Source organism: Brassica rapa, chromosome A08, assembly GCF_000309985.2.
Source record: "Brassica rapa cultivar Chiifu-401-42 chromosome A08, CAAS_Brap_v3.01, whole genome shotgun sequence".
NCBI lineage: Eukaryota > Viridiplantae > Streptophyta > Magnoliopsida > Brassicales > Brassicaceae > Brassica > Brassica rapa.
In genome coordinates, this window is record NC_024802.2 from 14357490 (window position 1) to 14383538 (window position 26049).

A 26049-nucleotide genomic window follows, 5' to 3' on the forward strand; every position below is an offset into this window, starting at 1 on the left:
TAAAAACCATGTTACCTATGCAACCAGGAAACAAAATAAACCACTAATATAAGTTATCAAAGTGGTTACAAAATAATCTTAGTGGATTCCGATCATTATGAAATTAAAATGGTGGTTACAAATTTGTTGGACTAAACATATATCAATATGTCATAATCATGATTTAATAGAATACATTATATATTTGGATTTTAATATTTTACATAATTAAAATGAGTACATGTATTCGAACTGAACCCGTAATGATCCAAATCGAATCTGAACTAAAATATATAAATATTCAAATAGAGTTTTAATCTCTCACAAAAAAAATATCTGAATAGTCAGAATCAAACCCGAACTCTTACCCTTACAGTGTTAATTCATTTAAACCTATACCATGCACTTAACATCAAACAGTGATATATGAAATAATAATTAACGACTTACAAAATCTTGTCATAAATAGAAATGTATTTATTATTGTATGTCGTAATTCTAACTTATCATAAAATTGTTTAAATTATATTTTCATGTGAAATGAGAAATTAATAATTTAAATTTTAAAAGTTTACTATAAGTTTAAACATGGTTTTTTCTTTTATTTTTAATATTGATATAATTATAATCAATATTATTAAAACTGAATCATCATTATTTTTTGCCCTTACAAACTTTTGGTATATTACCTTTTTTGCCAATGAACTTACTTTTAAATATATTTATCTAATTATATAATTGTAACTACTTTTGTAAGCTGAATACATATCGAATAACCTCCACTTTAACTCCACAATAATCGGGACCACTTCTTTCTCACAATAACTAAACACTGTCAAGAACATTATTCTACAGCGGACATTTGGGTACTCGACTAACACCAATTACATTATAATTAGAGAGAATTACACCATAGGGCAGTTTTAAGTTTATTATTACACTATAGGACAGTTTCCACTACCAATGTAGTTTTATCTAACCAACCTAACTAAATAAGCTTTCACTCAAGTGTATAATCTAACTAAGTTATATATATGTTTTTTTATTAACAAAATTTCATCACAACCCTTCATTTTATAGATAATCTAGGGATAAAACAAATTATAGATGAAATGAGTCCCTCCATCTTTCTTCTTCATCTTTCTTCTTCGTCTTCTTCCTCTTAAACTTTCTATTTTTTTCTAAATTAAAATCTGATTCTTGAGATTATTATTTCAAAAGAACTTGCATGTAATTATAATCTCTGTTTCTCAATCTATCTTTTAAGATATGTCAAGGTATAGTTTCGATGATGGTGTAAAGTGACATATACGATAACAACATCAACGGCATAAACATTATCAACTTTGGCATATCGACGACAGAGATATAGATGACGGTGGAGACGTAGATGATGGCGAAGATGATGCATAAGACCCATAATCAACCATGGATCAGACTATGAAAATCAATAAATTCATCCACGAGGACCACCACGGCGCCTTCACATGGACACCACAAAGAGATTAAGGTTCCTTCAGCACAAACTTGTCTCAGCTCCTCCTTAATCGTCGAAATTTATCTTTATTGTCTTTTGTTCATCTCCGACGCGCTTCCACCTATCACAAAATCCCAAGAGCAAACATGGTTCATGTCCGCATGTTCACATACTTAATGTACATCCACCCACGTTAAAAACATCTGCAACACTATGTCCCCATATGTACACTTTATGGACATGTACATATTTACAAGCATTACAAAACATCTAAACGTTTAGCACTATCTACACATGTACAAAGGTAAATGCCAATCAATATTGATTACTTCTTTTAAGATATCGCAACGTGTACATTGGTATTTAACATGTTCACATGGACTCCTTTTATCAATATACTATGTACACATCACAGTGTACATTGTCTACCGTATCCACATCACTGTGTCCACATAAAGTAGTGTCCACATTAAACACAACACGTTAAAGACATGAAACATCTGTAATTTAAACTTTATATCCCATGTACAATGGTTTCACCTTGTCCATATGTACGCTTTTTAGACGTGTACATATTTACTAGTATTACAAAACATCTAAAAGTTTAGCACCATCTACACACTTTGTCCATCGTTGTTTCATGTCCACATGTCCATATACTACTTCTACATTCACCCCGTCTTTTGGAAAAATTGCCACGAATAGACTTTGTTTGTTTAAGGCAACTGTGTACACAACACTTCTCAATTTCCTAATATTCATTACGGGATCATGCCACAGTTATCCATTCGTTCTTTAATTGAACTAAACGCGTACATCGGTTTCTTCCATCCACACATTTTCTTGTCAGTGTTGTTTGATGTCCACATGTACATATTTAATGTACATTCCCTGTGATACGAATTGCGGTAGAGCTCTGTCGGAATGAAACTCACGGTTTGAGATCACAGACAACGGAGATCTCCGGCTACTTCATCATGTTTTCTCTCCCGAGTGTCTGGCAGCTCCACGACTGAAGCCACAGTGATTTGGCGGCCACAATTCTGGTCCAAAGCATGACGACCACGAAGGGATGGAGCTTGCGGTTTGAGCTCCGTCACGTTTTTTCCGGATGTTTCGTCTCCGATTCTATCAGATTTGATAATAAAAAAATAAAAAATAGAGAAGTTAAAAATCAAAATAAATTTAATGGTTACAAAAAGAAATGAGTGGATCTGTTTTATTTAAGTTTTTAAAATTCAAACACAATAAAATGTAACTAAATCAATGACTAGGTTTCCTTATAGTTGGGGGTAGTGCTGTAATTAGCCACCAAAAACTACCTTTGTAGCACTAACTGCTCTATTGTGTAATAAAATCTTGTAAATTGACCTAGAGTGTTAATATCTCTTATAATTATAACGTTCAGTTTCATTTACCCACTGGACCAAACTATTATCAATTGGGCATGTTCCTAATTTAATAGTATTGATATCATATTCACGGGTTTTCATCAATATGTGCCTATAGTCACTCACTGATGTAATTCATTGTGACTACATTAATTCATCAATATAATAAAAATTGAAGAAAAAAACATATAATATACAAGTCACTCTTCTTGAAGCCACAAACAATCTCACTAACACAAATTAATATATGATCTTATTTGTATCAAATAAATATACACTAGGTGATAACCCGCACCCTGCGCGGAGCGAGAAGATTTTAAAAGTATTATAACTTTTAATATATAGACATAATGTCAGTTAAAATCATAGTAAAAAAAAATATATGTAAAAAAATACGGAATATAGCTAAGAATTTTAGTATGCCAATATAAATTTATATGCGATGGACTTTAAAATTAAATTGTATATTTGTTTGCATGCGGGTTATAAAAGAACCACGTCCAAATTTTGTTTTCGTACAGGTTAAAATAACCAATTCAAGCAAATCATAAAATTCTCTTATTTAAAAGAACCACTTCCAAATTTTCATTCAAATCATTCGAGATTACATTTGTATATTTTGTTACCTTTTTTAAAAGAACCACTTCCAAATTTTCGAACAAATCATAAAGTCTCTCTTTGGAAGGAGTTAATATGCTGCCTTAGTTAAATCCCCATTTTTTTTTGGAAATCCGAATGTAATCAAGCGTAACAGACTGACCACATACATAATCTGATCCTATTTTTTGAAATCCGAAAATCTTATAGTATAATATTATGACCAGTGGCATTTGTTTGTAATTATTCTAGTTGATAAATGACTTTTTTAAAAAGAAGGTGAGAGTGAATGTGGTGATGACACCTAAGAAATGACACTCATGTAATAAACACATGAAGTCAATGTTATTTTTTATCAATGCTCCTCAATTAATAATAAAGGGATATACACATATTATTTGATAAAATCATAAATGATGACTTCAGTGGGGCTTTTATTGTTCATTGAATATGTTCCTTTTGTTACTCTCTGATCAGCCTTTGCCATTCTCACCTGAAAATCAAGGAAACAATGCCCAAACATTGACACCTCTTGGAGACGAAGGCTTTTGCAACAAGGCGACTTCAATCCATCAGATCATCGTGAATCTCTTTGAGTTTTCAATTTTCATGAGGAAAGTTCGTGGTGGTGGCAGTCAGGGTCGTAGTATTCGCCTTCCTGTCCCTTGTTGTGGTGGTTCAATTCGTTAGCTACTACTCAACCTTCTCTTTCGATAGTGTCCCGTTCCACGGTCGTGCTCGTGAGCGATCATGAGTCTTGTTGATGTTCTTCATCTTCTAATTATTATTTTTGGTCTTTTTATTTTGTGATATGTATTAATTTGATCAGTGCTGTCTTTGTTCTCATTTTATTGGTAATATATATTCAGTATGCGTTTTAAGTGAATAATCATTTTGAAATAATTTATTTAAACATATGATCTTATATTATATTCTCAAATCTCAATGCAGTGGCGAGGAGTTTTAGAGTGGTTAATTGTTACGTGTTGTGCACTACATCAGATTAATTAGGATCGAATGATGACTTTCACCTAATGCATCATTACTTAATCACGCATAGAATATAGAGAAAATTACTTTATGAGTTATCAATTACACATGTACATTAGAAAATCTGTAACATAGATGTTGAATTTGAAGAGAATAAGAAAGCAAGAATGAATCATACTTTAAACCAATGTTGAACAAATCATACTTTATAGTTATACCAAACACAGACTAGATTGTTCATTGCTCAAAGAACATATTCCTCTCGTCATTCATTACCGGGCAATATAAATTTCAAATAATCTGAGAACGCTAGTAGGACCCTCCTGTAGAGAATAAGTATATATATGATACAGTATTTATACTGATTACATAGAGTATTCTAGGTATAATACAATTACTAAAAGACCCTTATATACTTATTCTCTACACCTCCATGGGCCCATGGCATCAGGCAACCATACATGAAGAAAACATATGAAAAGTGAAAGAAGCAAGGTCAGGTGGGACTGTGAGAATCAAAGTTTACCCGACAATAACTGCTTTTGCTTTTTTATCCATATCAAATTATCAATCTTTGTTCTGTCTCTGAGTTGTAATCTTCCACCTTAAGGTTATGATATCTCTATTTTTTTTTCTTTGTGTGGATGTGTATCCCTATATGTTCTAGTACTCAGTGATTAACTCAAAGATCATCTCAAAAACAATTTCAATGAAGAGATACTGTCGAGATTTGTTGCTAATCATCACCATCTTCTTCATCACCTTTGCTTTTGCCGAAGAGCTTCAATGTTGTTCAGACAAAACAACCGACTTGGTTCACAAAGGTTGCTTTCAGTATTTTTTGAACACCTTATACATACATTTATCAACTGACCTTTGTGTTGTTGCAGAGAGACTAGTGATCAGTGGCAAGAGAGCTCATGGAAGCATTTCACAAATGAGCAGGGCAAGAGGTGTTTATGGAGGTGGATCTCTTATCAGACCTAAAGGAAAAAAGAACATAGCCATGGCATCCATGACTAAATCTGCTTCACTTGCAATGCTTCAAGTAACATTTGCAATTCTGATCCATCTTTTCTTGTACTGAAATGTAAAAAATCTTTAATAAATATTTTCTTGATGAGCAAACTGGTCTTGATGCATAAACACTTAGCAGGGCTCATAACTTGAATACATAAGCTAACAAGTAAAACAATCTCACCTCCAATCTTGCATATATATATCTCAAAAGGAGAAACCAATGTATCCAAAAACAATGTTCATTACATAAGTAAACACATTAAAAAGCAACTTATCGGGTACAAAGAGTGAACAGTTTTAAATTACAAACACATTCAGACACAGAGTAGAAGAGTTCCAAACTGTTGTAAGAATCAAAGCGGACATGGCATAGAGAAAGCAGAGCATCAAAGCTGAAAGATCATCCATATCTCGGATGATCCGGTCTTGACATGCGTAGAATCGCCATTGGGAACATGAAATTCGGCTTATTGATCTCCCTCAAACTCATCAAGCTCGAGGTCCACCTAGTTATCTCCTCGCTCCTCAATGATATACACCCGTATAAGTCCATGTACTCAAGATCCGAACATCCTTCACAAACCAAAGCAAGACCTTTAGCAGTCAATGTAGTGTATCGAAACTCCAGTTGCTTGAGCTGAGGCATGTGTCTTCCAATCACTTCAGCCTCCACATTGGCGTGTTTAGGATATGTAGCAAGATAGTCAAGTGGCGCGATGATTGTGGGCATGTTGGGATCAAGCCGAGGATATAGATTCCGTTTAAGGATCTTTAGGTTATTGCAGTTCCTCCCCAACATAACCAAAGACTCGTGAGATATGCCATAAGAGTAGCTCATGTCGAGTTCCTTCAGGTTTGGACAGTTTGAGGCTATCTTTGTCATTGATGCATCTGTGACATTGGGGCAGCTCTTTATCCAAAGTACCTCTAGTTTAGGGCACCTGAAAATGGAAGAATCATTAACGAAGAGATCACTTCATTTAGCAATAAAATCATCATCTGAAAGAAACGTAACTAGCAAGAAATCAAGCAAAGGAAGCTTAGTTGCTACAAAACTACAAATAATAAATTTCCGATTCTATACTACAACACATTACATTCATAACCGGTTCTACGGATAGACAAGTAAAACACTAACTTAGAGTCTCTAGATTTTTAAGATTTAAAGTATCTCCAACTTTATTCCATTTTTATTTCAAAATATAATTTGCAGTAAAATCTTCCAATCATACTCCATTTTCTGTTATATATATATAATAACAGAGTAAAATTGAGATTACTTCATTTAGAGTTATGATTTTATTTTTTTTACTTAGTAATCTATTTTCCATCCAAATAAAATAGAATTAAAATAAAATTCGACTCTAGATTCATTCTTTTTTTGGAAAATGAAATAATACATTGAAAATGCTCTTAAAATCCATATAAACACATGGTCTAATTGTTAAAACAAATTTTTTATTAAAATTCTTACTAAACTATCTATATTCTTCGGAGTCCTAGGGCCATGATTACATTCATTCAATCATAATCATGCAATTGTGTTCCTTGTCTTCCAAGAAAAGGAAGCTGAAATAGGGAAACCTAGCGCAGTGATACGTACCTCTCAGCGGCGTAAGATAGAGAGCGATCTGTACAGTGCCTGACTCGAATCTCAGTGAGACCGCCTTCGCTCCGGTCAACAACAGATCGGAGGAAGGAATCGACCTTGTCCTCGAATTCAGGATTCCACCAGTTGATCGACTCAGGGAATGATTGAAATCGAGTTTCAAGATCGAATATCGTGTTAAATAACGGGTCATGACATACGTTCATCCAGGTCTTGCAGACCAGCATCGGCCCGATCCATCTTTGGTCTACGGTTAGCCGTGAGAAGATGTCGATGAGACATTCTCTAGTCAAGTCAGCCCAACCCGGGCTGAGTAAGGATCCCATCTTGAGCTTTTCTCCTTCGTCGTTGACTTCCATTATAAATAGAGATCTTGGTCTTTTAGCTAATGGCTAAGGAGAACTTATAGTTTTCAGGGCGCGATGACGGAGTACCTACTACCTTCAAAATGTTTGACGTTCTATGACATTTAAAATAATAATATTTCTAGACCATTTTGGTCACATATTATATATCAAAATGGTTTGTTTTCCTTGCTATAATGAATGAAATTTAGTAACATTATTCTCACGACTTTTTCTGCCTAGCGTGGGTTAATTTAACTCAGCAATCCTTCCTTCCCCGCCATTTCATTTGTTTTTTTTGTTTACTTTTGGTCTTTCATATTAATTGTTCAATTTCCTCTTTATATATTTTTTTCTTTTAAGAAGTTTCTGATATATCCAATCTTGCAACGATGTATCTTCATTGCCTTTGTGGTGAAATGTTTTGATATCGTTAAAATATCAAAATTCAAATTGCATGGTTTTACATGAGATTTTAAAATGTATTAATGAATGACAAATGAACTTTCTTTGCAGGTTCTGTAATCCGGTTGCTTTTGAATGGAGGCTAAAGCTCACATCTTGAACTCCAGTTTTAGCTTTGGTCTCATCATGTTGTTTAGACTAAACCTGAGCTTGTATCGAGGTGTTTTTTTTTTTATCTTATCTGGGGGGACTCGGTCGGAATTTGCTTCTAGCAACTTTAGATCCAAAATTTATTGTATTTTCTTACCATTTCATTGAAATGAATTCATATATTTGGCAAAAATAATAATAATTAAAATCATAGTAACTTTTATATTTCATCTAAAATTATATGATTTAAAAAAAAAAATCACCTCAAAACTTCTTAAATATATTCTATATATATTCCATTTCTATCTAAAATTTACAAATAATTAAAAAAAGATTACAATAATTTTATAATTCTCTTTATAATCTAAATTGAACACCGACCGAGTTGGAGAATAATCAGTTTTGTGGTTTTCGGGTTTTCTCATCCAATCATCCTATCCGATTTGCTTTAATGGTGCCAATGTTAATTCTAACAAAGCCCCAATAATCTCATTAAGAGATCCTACGTGTCATCATATCATTCGTCAATAGAAATATCTCCTTCCTTTCTCTCTCAGTCTATCTTCTCGAATTCGAGATTTCTCTCTCTCTCTTGGAGGTGAACAATGGCTTCGACGGCGACGACGACTGATTTCTTCAAGCCTTTCCTCTCTCCTTTCTCCAATGGTTAGCCTCTCTCTCTCTCTCTCTGTCGCGTTTCGTCGATAGGTATGTGCTTGAGTGTGTGTGTGTGAATTGAAGTGTATAAGCTTTCGGTTTAATGAGCTTTCGAAAATCAGATTTTGAATCACGAATCTTGAGAAAGTCCGCCAGTGTGATTTAGCATCTCAATTACACATTTCAATGAGTTCCACACTGTTTTAAATTCCAGGGAACAAGGCGGCGCAGCAACGAGGTAGTAGACAGAAGAACAACGTGGTATGGTTGAATCGGAAGAGCCCTAACAGGTCTCTTCGTGTTAATGGGTTGTTCGGAGGTGGAAAGAAGGACAATAACGATGACAACGGACAATCAAAGGTAGAAACTTTTTAAAAGATTGATATGCTCTGTACAATATCACATTCATTCTGAGCTGAATGATTTTCTTAGAATTGGTTCTTCTTCGTAGGCAGGGATACTTGGTAATATGCAGAATCTGTATGAGACTGTGAAGAAAGCTCAAATGGTTGTCCAAGTTGAGGCTGTTCGTGTCCAGAAGGAGCTTGCTGTGTATGTCCCCTAATCATTACTAAGTTTCTTCTTCTCATGTCTGAATGAGTTTCATGCTGCTTTTATTTTCAGTGCTGAGTTTGATGGTTATTGTGAAGGCGAGCTTGTCAAGGTATTTTATTACACACTCTTTTGATCTCTGTCCTAATATATCATTATTACACACTCCGTTCGTCTATTATCATATCAATTGTGTCTGATTAGCCACTCTTAACTACTCCATACTTTATCTCTGTGAGACCTGTTATGTCTGATTTGATATATGTGAGACCGAAGCGTGTCTAATTTGTTACTTTTTGGATAAATTACAGCAGTTCTAGCCAATCCGAGTGCTATGTTTTGTTTGATTATATCTCTTATGTGGTATGTGACCATTCGGAAGTTTGAATTTGTATCCAGGTTACGTTATCTGGTAACCAGCAACCAATCCGGACTGATATCACTGATGCAGCTATGGAATTAGGTTCAGAAGTGAGTAACTTTCTCTTGCGTTTACTTCTTACCAAGGGAATGATCAAAGCTATATTCTCATGATTTATCTTTTCCTTTGGCAGAAACTATCACTACTGGTTACAGAAGCATACAAGGACGCACATGCAAAGAGTGTATTGGTAAAAACAATCACATACCCGTATTATTTTACCATACAACTACTGCCACTATTCATTTTCTTTCATCTCTTGCTTAATACAACCTTTTGGATTTCACAGGCTATGAAAGAAAGAATGAGTGATCTTGCTCAGAGCTTAGGCATGCCACCAGGTCTCAGTGATGGATTAAAGTAACAGAACCAGATCTTTTTTTGTCTTTATACTCAACTTTCAGGTATGAGAGAGAAGTCCACTGTTTTTGTATATCAATCGGGCAAAAAGAAACTAGACCCCTCTGTACTCAACTCTAATGAGCCAAGAGAGAAATATCTGGGCCCCTTCTACTTCTTTGAATATCAACAATTTTCTTGAATGCTCTCAAATCGTCTTTCTGATTTCCAAATTGTGGAAATGAATCGAGAAGCTTTACACAGAAGAAGACAAAACAAGATTTTACTCGGAATGGATTCTAATCTGATATCCAGATTGTGTTTGCATGCTTCTTTTAGTGGAAACATTTAGAAAATAAACTTTAGATAAATAGTTGGTCAATTGTCAATAATAGCACTTTTTGAGTTTTTGTCTTAAAAATGACATTAAAAAGAGAGTCACAAAAATGATATTCATTAAAGGGTAAAACATCTTTAATACTCTTGATTTAAAAAAAAAAAAAAAAAAAAAAAAAGAAAAGAAAGAATTATTTTTTTTTTTATAGTTTTAGATTTGGAATTTTTTATAATTTCAGATTATATGTTTTCAGATTCGAAATTTTTTATAATTTTTTTTTTGAATTTTTTTTTCGAAACTTTTTTTAGTTTTTTTTTTAAATTTTCTTTTTATAATTCAAAAATACTTTTTGAAACTGTTTTTTTATTTTTAATTTTTTAGTTTTAATTTTTGTTCCACGAAAATTTGTCGAGATAAAGATGGGAACCTGTTTTGTTGTCCCATCCCATGTCTTTATATGATGCAATTTTTGTTTTGAACTATAGAATAACATAATCATGTCATTTATTGGCAACTTGCTTTTATCATCTGAGATGATTCATCTCGAACATTCTCAATCTAGGCCATTTGACCAGTTATCTCATCAAATGGGGTACAAACCTTGGACAGGAAAAGAACAAGGATTTGTCTATACATCCTCTAGCAAAATTGGTGTAGACTAAATGAAAAGAATGCACGATTATCTTGTTACATGCTAAAAGATTTCCAGTTGAATGACTAGGAGATTCTAGTAGACCTGTTACATTCTTTGAAAACGAAACTTTTTTCTTTTTATTGAACAACTTTTAAAACGAAACTTAAACCACGTTAAATTAATTCTTTTTTTTCAAATGTAGACTCCTCCCAACGTCTAGACAATATCTTTGAATTAGATTCATGAGTCAAATTAGTAAATGGTAATTCATGCCAATGTCTAGACATGTTTTAAGGAAAAAAAAAACGTTTAAATCTGTCGTTGCTCTACTAGTTAATAGCCATTAAGATGTTTGAATTCGTTCTCGACCACAACGTACGGCTCCATACCGTAAGTCGTAACTATCAATTGTATTCAGAAGACTTTCATGCCTAACGTATCACACTAATACGAGAGTTAGAGGTACTGTTTTATCAGCTCTTATTAATTATTTTTTAAAAACTGTAACTATTTAGTACTCCCTCCGTTTTTTAATATAAGTCGTTTTAGAGAAACTTTTTTGTTCCAAATTATATGTCGTTTTCGGTTTTCTATGTAAAATTTATTAATAATTAATGATATCTGACCAATGATAATATATCTTCTATTTTTCTATTGGTTGAATTGTGGTTAGTTAAATAATTAATGATATTTTTGTTTAGAAAATATAAGAAATTAATGATTTTCTTAATCTCTGTGCATAGCTATAAGACGACTTATATTAAAAAACGGAGGGAGTATAAATCTATTAAATAATTCAAACCAAAGAGTTCATGTCGGTTTCTAAATTAATTAATGAATTCTGGAACATTAATTTGTAATAAAAAGTGATTAAAAACTGACATCTATCTAGCAAATCAGAGAGAGAGATGACACTTAAGTATTAATTAAGACCAGATTTTCAAAAGCAGAAAACACAGTTAAACTCCAACCCAAAATCGCTATATAAACAGCATCCACCACTTCCAATTATCTTCACCTTTGTGTAAACCAAACCAAACCAAACGAGAGACTAACTCTAAAAACAAAACTAACCAAAGCTTTGTTCCTACTAAAGAAGAGCTCAAGAAAATGGGTATCATAGTTCCAGTTCTGACTCTTGTCTTCCTCTTACTTACCACAATGAGCCATGCTGCCTCCAAACCGAGGATGATTCTGGTCGGCGGATCTGCACAGGCATGGAAGGTTCCAGATTCTCCAGGCAACACTCTAAATCACTGGGCTGAGAACAATCGTTTCAAACTCGGAGACATTCTCGGTACTCTATTATTTATTCATCTCTTCATAAGCATAATATCAATTTCACAAGTTTGGTTTACAAGTGATTTTTCCTTTATATTCCGGAAGCATAATTTCATGCATGTCCTATCATATATTTGGTATATTATATGGTTTATAATGATGTATTTATGCATAAATATCTCATTCACAAGTTTGGTTTACTAACGATTTTTCCTTTATGTTCCAGAAGCATATCATATATTAGATATACTCTATGGTTTTATAATGATGAATTCATATCCATTTCACAAATTTGGTTTATTTTATTTTCCCTCCGGAAACATGATTTCATGCAATCATATCACATATTTGGTATACTATAAAGTTTTTTCTTTGACACCAATGATGTATTCATGCATAAATATCCATTTCAAAAGTCTGGTTTAATTAGTTTTGATCCAAAAACAAAAAGAAGTTCGGTTTAGCTTTCATATGATATATATGGTTTTATAATGATGTGTTCATGCATGCATGTGATTATTATTAGTGTGGAAGTACGACGCGAAAGTTGATTCGGTGTTACAAGTTACAAAAGAAGATTATGATAGTTGTAACACAGCAAATCCCTTGAAGCAATTCAATGATGGAGACACAAAGTTCGAGCTAGACAATTCAGGAGCTTACTTCTTCATCAGTGGTGCTCCTGATCACTGTGCTAAAGGCCAGAAGATTCATCTTGTTGTATTGGCTGAACGCAATCCTGGTGGTGGTGGTGGTGGTAGCGCTGACCGCGGCGCCGGTGACAATCCTAAGGTTACTCCTGTTAGTCCTCCGGCTAACACTCCAGCTCCAGCTCCAGCCCATAACGCTGCGGGTGGATTGAATGTTGGAAGCGGTTTGTTCTTGGTCGCGGTTGCGATTGGCTTGGCTATGGCTTAGAGAGATTGATCGAGAGAATGTAGCGTTTATTGTTTTAAAATTTTAGCAGCATTTTTTCTTCAGATCGTTAAATTTTCTTTTGTTCCTTGTTTTATCAACATAAAAGACCTCTCTCTCTTTTGATTTTTTGTGTTATGTGATATTCACTCTCCAAAGTCTATTCTTACGGTTTGAATCACGATTTGATATACTAAAACAAGATTTGAATATTGATGGGTGGATAGCCTGATATGATACAATTTTAGAAAATATATCGATTTTTAGTGGCTTTTAATTAATTTGTCAAATCCCAATTAAGAAATTAATTATGATTAATTACTAGTACAGCCGTTTCACTTAGAGATTTCATGCCACCGTTTCTGAAATCGATGTGATCCTTTGAAAGTTCATGGTAAGACAAAAAAGTTTTTGTCTTCTGAAGATTACAACACTCACTCGTTAGTTCTTGATGCGGTCATGTTGCTGATATATTTTAAATCAGTCTGCTCTTATATAAAACACTTGTAGTTTATGAGTTTCTTGATTCATGTCTATATTCCTTTTTAGCTGCTGCTTCGAGAGGAAGGTGTACCGGTGAACAATGGATTATTTCTTGATTCTTATTCTCTATAAGATGTGATCCTTTCAAAGTTCATGACAAGAGATCACGGAGGTTAAGTGAATTTCCAAGGATGCTGTATATGTATCAAACCACCACAGTTTTCAGGATATATACACGCTTCTCAGCCTATGAACGCTTTCGACTCTTTGATTGAAATTTGTTTTTAGTTTGATTTTTTAAGAAACAAGTGGTAGTAGTATAAAATGATTATTTCTGATTGTTTTCATATTTTTCCTTAATGTCTGTTGGAGATAAATAAATATGAAGGAAGTTGCAGGTTTTCAGCAAGAGATGGCATAGACATGCTCAGATTTGACCTTTCAGAAAGTTTTTACAGAGCTTCTGCCATAGATCCTTGTCTGGTTCCGCAGTCTCCATCGTACTCTTAGCCTTATCCGCAAACTCTTGCTGAAAAAAAAAACCAAGAAAAAGATGGATCACATTGAAACACTTAAACGTTAAACGACATAGAGGGGAGCATGAACAAACCTCCATAAGCTTCATGTTGAGGACACGGTCGACGATCTCAAAGAGAATCCCTTTGTTATACTCGGGATGACCTTGGATGCATAGTAAGTGGTCTCCAATAGAGAACATCTCGACTTGGCATACCTCGGAAGAGGCCAAGACTGTGGCAGAGTCAGGGAGTTCCAACACTTCGTCCTGATGGCATTTCACAATGGCTAAAGATGCGGGGACCTCGTCACCAAAGTAAAGGCCGAGTTTCTCGTTGTCCTTTGCTATGGTTATGGTTCTCAGTCCCATGTCTGGGCCTTGACGAGCCCTTCCTATTTTCCCTCCTTTGACTCTAGTTATTATCTGGTCAAAAAAAGAAGAGACAAACACTTTATGGATCAAACAAAACCGCTTAATCAATTTGCAAGGCACATCACGACAAAAATAATAATCTCTTCATGCCAATGAATCAAAAAGATCATTTAGAGGAGAAAGTAAAATGATTCAACAGTGCCAAAAGCATTTGACTTTCTCATAAAACTAGAGATAAAGAATGGTAGGGACACAGTTTCAACCTACCAATCAAATTAAACATCAATTTTATGAAAACTTGAAAGGAAGAATATGAAGTCAAAAATATCATGAAAAGATCTCATAAAATGCAGTGATCAATTGGATAAAAATCGAAAAATGCCCCAGTAACCAAAGTTTTGGACTTTGACTAATGATGATAGTTCACAACTTGAAGATGTTATAATAAAATGCAGTTCAACTAACTATAGATTACCAAAGTCTGAGACTTTAACTAATAATAATATAATATTTCACAACATGAAGATGTAATAAAAATGCAATTTAACTAACTATAGATTACCAAAGTCTGAGACTTTAAACCCAAATAGTTGCTGAATCCAATTCGATCAGATACCCAAATCAAAGAAACCCTACCTGGTGGCCGAAACAGATGCCGAGAACCTTCTTCTCCATCTCATCGAGCTTCTGACAAAGCGAGCAAAGCTTGACGATCCAATCAGCGTCTGCGAACGCGTCGTGCGGGCTGCCGCTGATGATAAAACCGTCGTAGCTATCGAGATCCTTCTCGTCGGGGAAGTCGCCGTCGACGACTCGGAAGAGATCCCATTGCTCGCCTTCCTCGCCGAAAGTGGACACGAAGACGTTGAAGTAGCCGCCGTAAGCTTTCTTCACGAACTCCGAGTCGCACGTGGCGAGAAACAGAGCGAACCTCTTCTTGTTCTTCTCGTGCTGCTGCTGCTCCACCACCATTGTTTTTTTTTTATTCTCGGGGTCAACTTTTTATTATAATAGAGGAGAAGAAGGAAGAAGAAGATGATCGCTCTCTGATCTCTCGCTCGCTCGCACACGCTTTAAATAAGTGAATACGTTTTGGAGAAGAATCCTACTTGGATGATTGGAAGATCCCTTAAATAAAGGCTCAGACTTTTTATTTTATTTTATTTTATTTTATTTTATTAGCTGTATCTATCTCTCTCTGTGTGAAAAGGAACAGTACTCCACCGCTAATTACAAAAAGATGATCAACCAAAATACACATTCCCATGGCTAGATTTGCTTTTACTATATGATTGTGATCTAGTAATACAGTATGTGTGAATGTATGTCTTTTATATGGAATTTGTTGTTTTATTCTCCATAGTTCAATCATTTTAGATATTAAGCTCGATCCTCTGTAGCTCTTATATTATTCTTCGGGAGAAATATATATTTTTTGACATGTTTATATGACTATAAAATATTTAGAAGATTGGAGTATAATGGTTTTAATCTTTATTACTTTGAATCATAAAAATTAATTTAGTACATGTTATTACGTGACATGTTTATATGATTTCAAAGTATGCATTTGTTAATTAATGTGATGACTGATACCAATCATTAATATATTTCGCTTAACCGATCAAAATTGTTATGTTGTCAATATGTGCATGCTAACAGTATAAATGGTATCCCGCAGGTTAATCAAAATAAAATAATAAGTAAACAATGCAAAAGCTCTTTTTCAAAAAAAAAAACAATGCAAAAGCTATAACTGGTGTTTATTAAAATTCATTTCATTATGGGTACACACAAAACATAAGTAACGATGCCACGCTTGAGATTAATAGGTTATTATTATACACTGAAAAGGGATAAAGCAAGATGATAAAACCGCAACATAAGAAGAGCCAAATAGATCATATGGGAGTGAAACTAATTAGCTGGAACTCTGCCTTTAAGAAAATTCTTGCAAATCGTCTCCAATAGTTTCCTGTCTGCTCCCCTATTCTCCAGCGTGGCCTTTGCCGAATCCGCCATTTCTTGCTGCAAAATTAATTCATTATTTTTCAAATTAATACCATATTTTTACAAACAAAATAATAATATACCAAGTTCTATTTTTGGTAATTTTTTTTTTATATAATTGTGTTTCGTAAAGGGGGATAAAGGGAAATGAAGCTAACCGTGATGTAGCCAAGACGAAGGACACGATCTACAATCTCAAAGAGAATGTCTCTGTTGTACTCAGGATGTCCTTGAATACAGAAGAAATGATCCTCAATGGTGAACATCTCCACCTCGTACTTGTCGGAATAAGCTAGTACTTTGGCAGTTTCTGGTAGCACTAACACTTCATCCTGGTGCAATTTTATGATCGCTAAGCTATCCGGGATCTCGTTTCCGAAGTAACTTCCTGGTGTAATCGCATCTTTCACGATGGTTATGTCTGCAAGCTTGAGTTCTGGTCCCTTCCTTGCTCTTCCCACTGTTCCTCCTCTTACTCTGGCTATGATCTAAAGGAGATCGGAAATTTTCTGGTTAGATGAGTCTCGTAATCTCAATCGAAAATATTATATTAAGTGGTTAGTGAGTTTCATACTAGTAGATCCTATAACTTTTATTGACATGCTTCTTCACTAGTTCACTCGTAAATATATTTCACCTACTTATCGGAAACACTACTATACAAACAAAGGAGTATATGATGCATTTGTTAATTTCAAAACATTATACCAATAAAAAAATAACCAAATTCATTCATTAACTTGAAATTATTTTTCTAATAGGCATTTTATATTTTTACGCAAAATTCGAATAAAGACATCATTACTGGTAAGAACTCATGTGAGTATTTCACTATAATAATAATAATAGTAATAATTTTACTATAACTAAGTTAGGTAATTAATTAATTTAAAATTAGAAAATGTATAAATTAATAATACACATTCGTTTTTCTAAAGTTTCTCAATTTTTAATATAGATATTCTGATTTTTATTTTAATATTCATATGTTAACAATTGAAAACAAATCAAAATAAGCCTAACGAAAATGCTCTAAAATGGCTAAAAGCCTAGAATCAGCAAAACTTATGAGATAAGAGAGTTACATACGAAAAAATTCGTAACAGGGAATACAAATTCCAATAAATTGTCTCTATGTGTAGAATGGTATCTTAATATGCTACGGTTAATGTCACTAAATATAATTATAAAAATCAATATATAGTCTTAAAGTGAAAGATTTCAATTTAAAACCAATAGTTAATAGCTAAATTAGTGAATAAATAAAAAAAAATATTCTAAAAAGGGATAATAATAGGGAAAAGAAGAATAGAACCTGATGACCGAAGCAGATGCCAAGAACTTTCTTCTTCATCTCATCAAGTTTCTTGACGATCTCACATAGCCTGAGAATCCAAGGGTCATTTTCGAACGAATCATGAGAGCTTCCGCTAATAACAAAACCATCGTACTTCTCAAGATCTTTCTCCTCAGGGAACTCGCCCTCGACAACCCTAAACGAGTCCCAGTGCTCTCCTTCGTCTCCAAACGTCTCCACAAACACGTTGTGGTACCCTCCGTACGTTTTCTTCACGAACTCTGAATCAAGAGTCGCTAGAAACAGAGCGTACCTTTTCTGCTCAACCATTTTCTCGGTGAAAGAAAACACAAGAGAGAGAGAAAGAGAGAGAGAATGATTAGGAGGTAGAGATGGAGACAATGGCATAGATTTTATAAGTATTTATATAAGATTGGTTTTGGTAGACCCACCTACTTGGTTTTGAAACTTCCACGTTTTATGTAGTAGTGTTATGTAATGGACAGCTAGCTTACCATTGTTGACCTTTATTGAATTCTTAAGGATACCATTTATAAATAATTTTTACATTGATTGTTGACAACAATAAAATTTAATAGAATTGTTTGTATTGGATTTATTATCCTGCCCAAAGCAATTCATTAACGCGCATCGGAATTTTTTTTGTTAAAAGTATATAATGTTTTGTTATGTAATCGGATCGGATCGTTAAAGCTCCAATTGATCGACTTTCTTGACTAATTTAGACCTTTCTAAGAACATCATTAAAATATCTATATATTTGATTAACTTATTACAACATCACTGATTAACTTATTAAATCATTTTCAAAAGAAAAACTTAGAAAACATTTTTTGATATAATAGCATCACTATTATTTTTAAAATATATATATTTGTGTGATGGCCAATATCAAATACCTGAAGCCTTTCAATAAAAAAACATTTATGTGATTTTCTTTTCAAAAGTAAGAAATTAAAGTCATCAATAATAAATCCAAGTTATATATTTAAATCAAACTTGTTTAGATAGAATAAGAATTAACTATCGATGACTTGCTTGACTATATTATAGCTTTGTAAATTTCTTAGGCACCTGGATTTAGAATTCGAAATTTTCTTATAGTCTTCTTTAGTTTTGTCTTTATTTATTGCACGCTTTTGACCGAGAATCAATAGTTTTGAACTTGAAAAATCGTATCAAACCTCGCTTGTTTCTCTCTCTTAAGTATCATCTATTCTTGACCAGGACCATCATATAATTCGTAAGTCGCAAGTCAGTAACGCCGGTTTTATAAGTTCGCGCAACATTAATGTGTTGAAAATATATTTCATACTTTTTTTTATCATTTTTAATCTGAACGTACTTTAAAATTAACTATTGAAATAGTCTCTAAATTAGTTATGTTAAGATTATATTATTTTATTAATTTATAAATAGTTTCCTTGTTTTAGATTTCTAGATTTATATTATTTTGTAAAATAATAAATTCACTGTTTATATATTCACTATATTTTATAATTTGATTTTTCAAATGATTTTTATTATATTATTTGATGTATATGAAATATGTATCAAACTATTAATCTGAACATTATTCGTACTTTAAAATAACTATAGAAACAGTTTAGGAATTAATAATGTTAAGATTATTTTATTATTTTATAAATAGTTTCATTTCTTAGATTTCTATATTTATAAACTTTATTGTAAAATAAGAAATTCATAGTTTATATGTTCACTAAATTTTATAATTTAATTTTCATATGTTTTTATTATATTATTTGATGTATATGAAATGTGTATCACACTACTAAATATATATTTAAATATAATTTTATAAAGTATCATTAAAATTAATAAAAATTAGAAAATAGAAATAAAGTCTATTGTGAATATAAAAAAACAATATAATTTATTATTTGTTTTATTTTAACTATATATATATACATATAAAATTATTAATTAATATGTTAATAAAACTACATATCTACATAGCATTTTAAATATTATTATCTTAACACTTTATCAATTTATGTTACATTTTGAATTAATATTCCTTTAGAGTTAGGATCAATAAAATTTATTATTATTATTATTAATAATATAAAATGCTTCTCGTGAGAGTTTAAATGAAATGGTATCCTTGTTAGGGAATTTTTTATTAATATATTATATTTATTTATTTGTAGAATATTAATTTATAGAATTTCTACTTTATATTTGCCGAGCATGGCTTTGATCTAATATTTTCCTCAAATGCACATGATTTAATTCTCTTTGATTTTGATTCTGATGATTTTCGCATATTAATACTTTCTATTTATTAATTTAAATATCTATAGGGAGGTTGGATTTGACATTTAAAAGGAAAGAGAAATAGTGTCAAAACGCCTAATTTCTGCTCGGGGTCTGCCAGTGCCGAAGACTCCCCATTTCCCCTTACTTACTCCTTTCTCTTTGAAAGCTTGGGTATGCGGTACCTGCCAGCGTTTTTGGTTCCAAGGCCCGAGTTTCATTATGAAGTGGTTCCGGTTGTTGGCTATGGAGTGAGACATGGTGCTCGATGTAGCTGGTTCCTGTTGGGATTGCAATGTTCCAGTGATGAGGTGTTAGTCCGGGCTCTGCACTCATATATTTTGGTGATTAGTGCTTGTGCTTTAATGATTAATCTTTATCTGGTTTTAGCTTAGATCTGGGTATATGTTCTTCACTATAGAAGTCGAATGTTAGGGGTTTAAGAGGCATCTCTTTGTCTTAGACAGAACTTGTTCTTACTTGGTTTAATTATATCAAAGGGTAAATTTGGTTTGTGTAGGATCCAAGGTAGCGATCCTGGATGAAACTGAATTACTTTGTATGTAAATATAGTCGAATGATCTTGTGGTAGAAAACATATAATTCCCATTTGGTCAATGACAAGTTTAATTTGAGCAAAAAAGAAAGAAAGAGAAAGACATATGTCCGAATGGAGCAGCGGGACAAGTGCAGATCTCCTGCACATGCAGTTCTCCCGCACTGCATTCACAATTCACCATTTTTTGTTTGCAAAAGCAGTTCAAGCGGGAGATCTGCATGCAATTCAATATTTTCTATCTTTTTGTGGAAAAAACAGGAGATCCAACATTTGGTGGTGTTGATCTGCTTTTTTTTTTATTTGGTCAATAAATAACTTTGTTACAACACATAACTTTAAAAATATATTTATCTAGTTTTATGAATACAATATTTTTATTTTATTTTATTTACAACTTTAACAATACAAAATTATCATTCTCTATTTATTATTTTTTGTCATATAATTTTTAATTTTTATAAATAAGAAAATAAAAGAAGTATAAGTATCTTAAAAAAACATTTACAGGCATTTCGGTCGATCCTATCACATCTAAGATATTTGTTTAGATATCTAAGTGTTATTTTTATTGTTTTAATATCTGATCTATAGTTTTGAACTGATTTTGTCATTCATAAGTTATACTAAATTATTTAATCTGGTTCTCTCATGCATGATCCGCTTGATCTGCACTTATCCTGTTTGATCTGTCCGCAGAACTGCTTTTACCGTTCGAAAATAGTATTATGAGATCTGTCATTTGGGCTATTTGGCCATACTACTAAATTACCCATCACTACGAAGAAATAATATATATATTTGTTTTCTTTTTCATGTTAGTTTAACAGAAAATAATATATTTTATGAGGGTGGGAATTTGTCAGGCAGTGAAGCCGTTGTTGAAATTCCTCTGTGTTGACCAGAACGCCTAAAACAAAAAATGGTTTCACACCCCTTGATCTCCTTCGAGACAACGGTCGCTTCTTGGACAAACGAACTAAAAACCCAATAGAAAATCGGGTGGAAAAAGCAAGGCTTCTCTATCTAAAGTCAATACATCGTCTGAATTTTTAAGATCACCGGTTAACTTCTGCGAATAATGCTCAACACAATGACACGTTACATGAGCGGCATATCAGATGGAAATAGAAATGCGCTTGTGGTCATAACCATACTTGTCATCACGGCTACTCATACGAAGTGTCGTTCGAAGATGTTAAGGGGACTAATGTCAGTTTTTTTTAATGATTATCAATAATTTTATTTTGTGTGTGCTTACAAACGATTAGAATAATACATATATTGAATATATCTATAACTAAAAATTTATATGAAGGTTCACTCGAAAAGAAAGTTATACAAAGGACAAGCGAATGAGCAATTAATTATTATTTTTGGAAAAACAAGCAAAAAATCAGAAAAAGATAAAGATAAGGTGTATAGAAAATAAAATTATATATATATATAGTATTTAGGTAATGACTCATAAAACTCAAAAAATAATTTATTATATATATAAGCCGCAAGTTTTCGGCTTATGAATCAGATTATGATCAACTATAGACCTTCATTCGTTGAGCATTCGCATTATCAATATTCTTTACATTATCCAATTAATAATTGTTAAAAAAATATGGGATTTTTGCAAAATTGACCTACAACTTAAAGTCAAACACAAAACTAACTTCCCTTTTTTTTGAAAATTGGTTTTGCCCTATTCACCCCACAAGTTCATATAATTTACGAAAATGCCATCAATTTTTTTTTTTTTTTTCGAAAATGACATTTTTACTCTCTCACCCTCATCATCTTCAAGTAATTACAAGATTGCCATTGTCATCAATACCACAACCACCATGAACAACCAATTTGAAGCTCTTAATGCTCCCAAAATCGATTTACTCTTCTTCTTTTTCCATTCTTGTGAACTAAACATAACATATCTCTCACTTTCTCTCCAAAATGAGCTAAAAAACCCAAGATTTTGATTCTAAAATTTTTATGGTTCATAGAGTCATAGAAGCTAACGATTATGGGTGGGTGACTTTCGTTTGTGATTCTGTGTGCTTGGAGAAGCCTTATGTATGCTAAGGAACTTATCTCACCAATTTAAGGTATGACATCGAGTTTTTTTCCAGATCTGTTCGTCAGACGACTTACTTGGGAAGTCGTCTGGCTGTAGACGACTTACCTTTCAGTCGTCTGGCTGTAGACGACTTACCTGGAAGTCGTCTGGTCAACGCAGAGGTTATTTTTGCAATTGACTTTGAAATCTGTAACCTGAGACGACTGAAAGTTAAGTCGTCTACTATTGTTTGGTTTCAAAAAAAATTCCAAAGAACCTAGACGACTTACATTTCAGTCGTCATAGGTTAGTTTTGCATTTGACTGGATAATTTCAGAAGTTTGACTTCCCCAGACGACTTACATTTCAGTCGTCTGGCGAAAATTAAAATAATAATATTTTTTTTAAAGTAAACGACTTACAATTAAGTAGTCATAGGTTAGTTTTGCAATTGAAAAAAAAAACTTCAAGATTTAATTATACACAGACGACTTATAATTCAGTCGTCCACCAGACGACTTAATTGTAAGTCGTCCAGGACTTTTTTCCGAGATTCTGGTCAAACCTCGTAAATCCTGGACGACTTACATTTCAGTCGTCTCGTGGACGACTGAATTATAAGTCGTCTGTATATAATTAAATCTTGAAGTTTTTTTTTTCAATTGCAAAACTAACCTATGACGACTTAACTGTAAGTCGTCTACTTTTAAAAAAATATTATTATTTTAATTTTCACTAGACGACTGAAATGTAAGTCGTCCAAAAAGTCAAACTTCTGAAATAATCTAGTCAAATGCAAAACTAACCTCTGACGACTGAAATGTAAGTCGTCTAGCTTTTTTGGAGTTTTTTTTTTAACCAAACAATAGTAGACGACTTAACTTTCAGTCGTCTGAAATAACAGATTTCAAAGTCAATTGCAAAAATAACCTCTGCGTTGACCAGACGACATATAGTTTAGTCGTCTAGACAACTTAGATTGAAGTCATCCGCGTCTTCTCCACTAGTTTTTAAGTCTTCTACGTTAGTTTTTGAATAACTTGTATTTTTAAGAGTGATAAGTAATTTCAAGATATGTAAAACTCATATTTACAAAATATGTTCTCTCCCTTAGTTTTACTAAATTTGACTAAGTTTTTCAATGCAAACTTATAAAAAATATGATATGCTTTGACTAGTTACTATTGTTTGTTTCCATCTCTTACCAAAATTCTTGTTTATTAAGATGAGAAAAAGGCCATTGGAGTTTATTATTGCATATGAGAGATCCAAAGATGAGAAAAAGGCTACTGAAGTCTATTATTTCACTGATTTGTAAATGTGTAAACACATTGTTAGCACATTTAATACATCTTGAAAAACATTATTACTGATTTTACAAAAAATTCACAACTAAAAGAGTATACATGCAATTCACAAAACAGACCACAAACAAAACTATTATAGATCATTCATCTACAAAGACAAGCTTGGATTCCACTTGAGTAGACAAGACCAGACAACTTTTAAGAAGTCCAGACGACTTCTAAGAAGTCCAGACGACTTCCAGGAAGTTCAGACGACTTTGCCAGAAGACTTTTAGGAAGTTCAGACGACTTCCAGACGACTTTACAGGAAGTCCAGACGACTTCCAGACGACTTCCAGACGACTTCCAGACGACTAACAAGTAAGTCGTCCCAGAAGTCTTCCAGATCTGAAAAACCTGCATATTAAATCCAGATCTGAAAAACCTGCATATTCAAAAACGTTCAAATGGCTTAAAAACAGAAAAAATGAATGGAAGATTAGATAAATCTACCTTTACAGAACACACAAAAATACATATCTAAAAATAATAGATCTACCTTTAAATTAGTGGAAGATGAGTACCATCTAATTAAAAACCTGCAAACAAAAAAAATAGATTAGTAACAAAGACATGAGACAAAATTGAAAAATTCATATAAAGTTTGGTGTTTTCAAGTCAAAGAGATTAGAGTGGGTTTAGAAAGTTTTAGTTTGGGAAAAAAATAAGAACTTTATACAACAAGAAGTTACCAAATGAAGAAAAATCAGACATAAAAACTTACCAAAACGCTCAGAAAAATCCAGACGACTTCCTAGAAGTCCAGACGACTTCCTAGAAGTCCAGACGACTTCTTGGAAGTCCAGACGACTTCCTGGAAGTCCAGACGACTTCCTGAAAGTCCAGACGACTTTGTCAGAAGACTTCCAAGAAGTCCAGACGACTTCCAGACGACTAACAGTTAAGTCGTCCCAGAAGTCTTCCAGATCTGAAAAACCTGCACATCAAATCCAGATCTGAAAAACCTGCATATCCAAAAACGTTCAAATGACTTAAAAATAGAGAAAATGAGTGGAAGATTAGATAAATCTACATTTATAGAACACACAAAAATACATATCTAAAATTAATAGATCTGGAAGATGAGTACCATTTGATTAAAAACCTGCAAAAGAAATAGATTAGTAAGAAATACATGAGACAAAACTGAAAAATTCATATAAACTTTGGTGTTTTCAAGTCAAAGAGATTAGAGAGAGGTTGGAGAGTTTTAGAATGATGAACATTACATTTTTGTTGCAGCAATTTGAGAGGAGGAGAAAGAATGTGTAAATTTTTCTTTATATAGGGAGACAAAAAATCCAATTAGATTAAATATTTTTGACTCAGACGACTTCCTGGACGACTTACATTTCAGTCGTCTGGTGAAGAAATTAAAACAGACGACTTACATGTAAGTCGTCCAGAAGAGTTTAATATTTTTAGCGGGAAATTAAATATTTTTAGCGGGAAACTAAAATAGAAGACTTTCGAGACAACTTACAAGTAAGTCGTCTGGACGACTGAAATATACGTCGTCCGGGTAAATTATTCAACAGACGACTGAAATATAAGTCGTCCACACCCTAAACATAACCCCTAAACTTAATTATCTAATTAAACACTTCATAAAACCAAATCAAACTTGAAAAGTATTTACTATACACAGAAATAAACACATATAGGTGAAAACTAATTTTTGAAAAAAACATTTTAGTTTTCCAAAATCTAACCCTAACAATACATACAATACTACAACATATGTTTGACAAACTCCTAAACTAAAGTATTTCATGATTCACTACTTCCACTCATCTATCTTCAAAACAAATCAATTTTATCATATCTTAATTTATATCAGTTAAAACTGTTTATAATTACTTGATTTTTATTTTTTACGCATCAAAATATTTTTTTACAAGATTTATAAATTATTTTTAAAATAATCTGGTACCAGACGACTTACACTTCAGTCGTCCAGACGACTTCCAACATCTCAGACGACTCAGACGATTTACTGGGGCTATATTCGTAAAAATGGCTTCT

At 32.9% G+C, this 26049-nt stretch overlaps 5 protein-coding genes and 2 long non-coding RNA genes across 7 annotated transcripts; 3 read left to right on the plus strand and 4 right to left on the minus strand.

Moving 5' to 3' along the window:
• The first annotated feature begins 3368 nt into the window (after positions 1-3368).
• On the plus strand, positions 3369-5562 carry LOC103834663. The gene is made up of 2 exons (XR_004450068.1): positions 3369-5258; positions 5325-5562. It is a non-coding gene; the product is annotated as an uncharacterized LOC103834663 (long non-coding RNA).
• A 59-nt stretch (positions 5563-5621) lies between these two features.
• On the minus strand, positions 5622-8132 carry LOC103834662 (putative F-box/LRR-repeat protein 19). The gene is made up of 2 exons (XM_009110729.2): positions 7058-8132; positions 5622-6395 (listed from the first exon to the last, which is right to left on the minus strand). The coding sequence occupies exons 1-2, from the start codon at positions 7420-7422 to the stop codon at positions 5855-5857; spliced, it is 906 nt and encodes a 301-aa protein (XP_009108977.1). The 5' UTR covers positions 7423-8132; the 3' UTR covers positions 5622-5854.
• A 252-nt stretch (positions 8133-8384) lies between these two features.
• On the plus strand, positions 8385-10156 carry LOC103834664 (nucleoid-associated protein At4g30620, chloroplastic). The gene is made up of 7 exons (XM_009110731.3): positions 8385-8628; positions 8834-8979; positions 9071-9171; positions 9244-9283; positions 9571-9642; positions 9726-9782; positions 9882-10156. Exons 1-7 carry the CDS (start codon positions 8568-8570, stop codon positions 9954-9956), a joined length of 552 nt encoding a protein of 183 aa, XP_009108979.1. The 5' UTR covers positions 8385-8567; the 3' UTR covers positions 9957-10156.
• A 332-nt stretch (positions 10157-10488) lies between these two features.
• On the minus strand, positions 10489-11505 carry LOC117127221. Its single transcript, XR_004450069.1, has 2 exons — positions 11066-11505; positions 10489-11035 (listed from the first exon to the last, which is right to left on the minus strand). It is a non-coding gene; the product is annotated as an uncharacterized LOC117127221 (long non-coding RNA).
• A 240-nt stretch (positions 11506-11745) lies between these two features.
• Positions 11746-13227, plus strand: LOC103834666 (early nodulin-like protein 3). Its single transcript, XM_009110732.2, has 2 exons — positions 11746-12199; positions 12710-13227. Exons 1-2 carry the CDS (start codon positions 12013-12015, stop codon positions 13099-13101), a joined length of 579 nt encoding a protein of 192 aa, XP_009108980.1. The 5' UTR covers positions 11746-12012; the 3' UTR covers positions 13102-13227.
• A 620-nt stretch (positions 13228-13847) lies between these two features.
• Positions 13848-15982, minus strand: LOC103834667 (gamma-glutamyl peptidase 3). The gene is made up of 3 exons (XM_009110733.3): positions 15107-15982; positions 14192-14521; positions 13848-14110 (listed from the first exon to the last, which is right to left on the minus strand). The coding sequence occupies exons 1-3, from the start codon at positions 15440-15442 to the stop codon at positions 14009-14011; spliced, it is 768 nt and encodes a 255-aa protein (XP_009108981.1). The 5' UTR covers positions 15443-15982; the 3' UTR covers positions 13848-14008.
• A 236-nt stretch (positions 15983-16218) lies between these two features.
• Positions 16219-18168, minus strand: LOC103834668 (gamma-glutamyl peptidase 1). Its single transcript, XM_009110734.2, has 3 exons — positions 17796-18168; positions 16639-16968; positions 16219-16498 (listed from the first exon to the last, which is right to left on the minus strand). Exons 1-3 carry the CDS (start codon positions 18105-18107, stop codon positions 16388-16390), a joined length of 753 nt encoding a protein of 250 aa, XP_009108982.1. The 5' UTR covers positions 18108-18168; the 3' UTR covers positions 16219-16387.
• Between the last annotated feature and the right edge of the window lie 7881 nt (positions 18169-26049).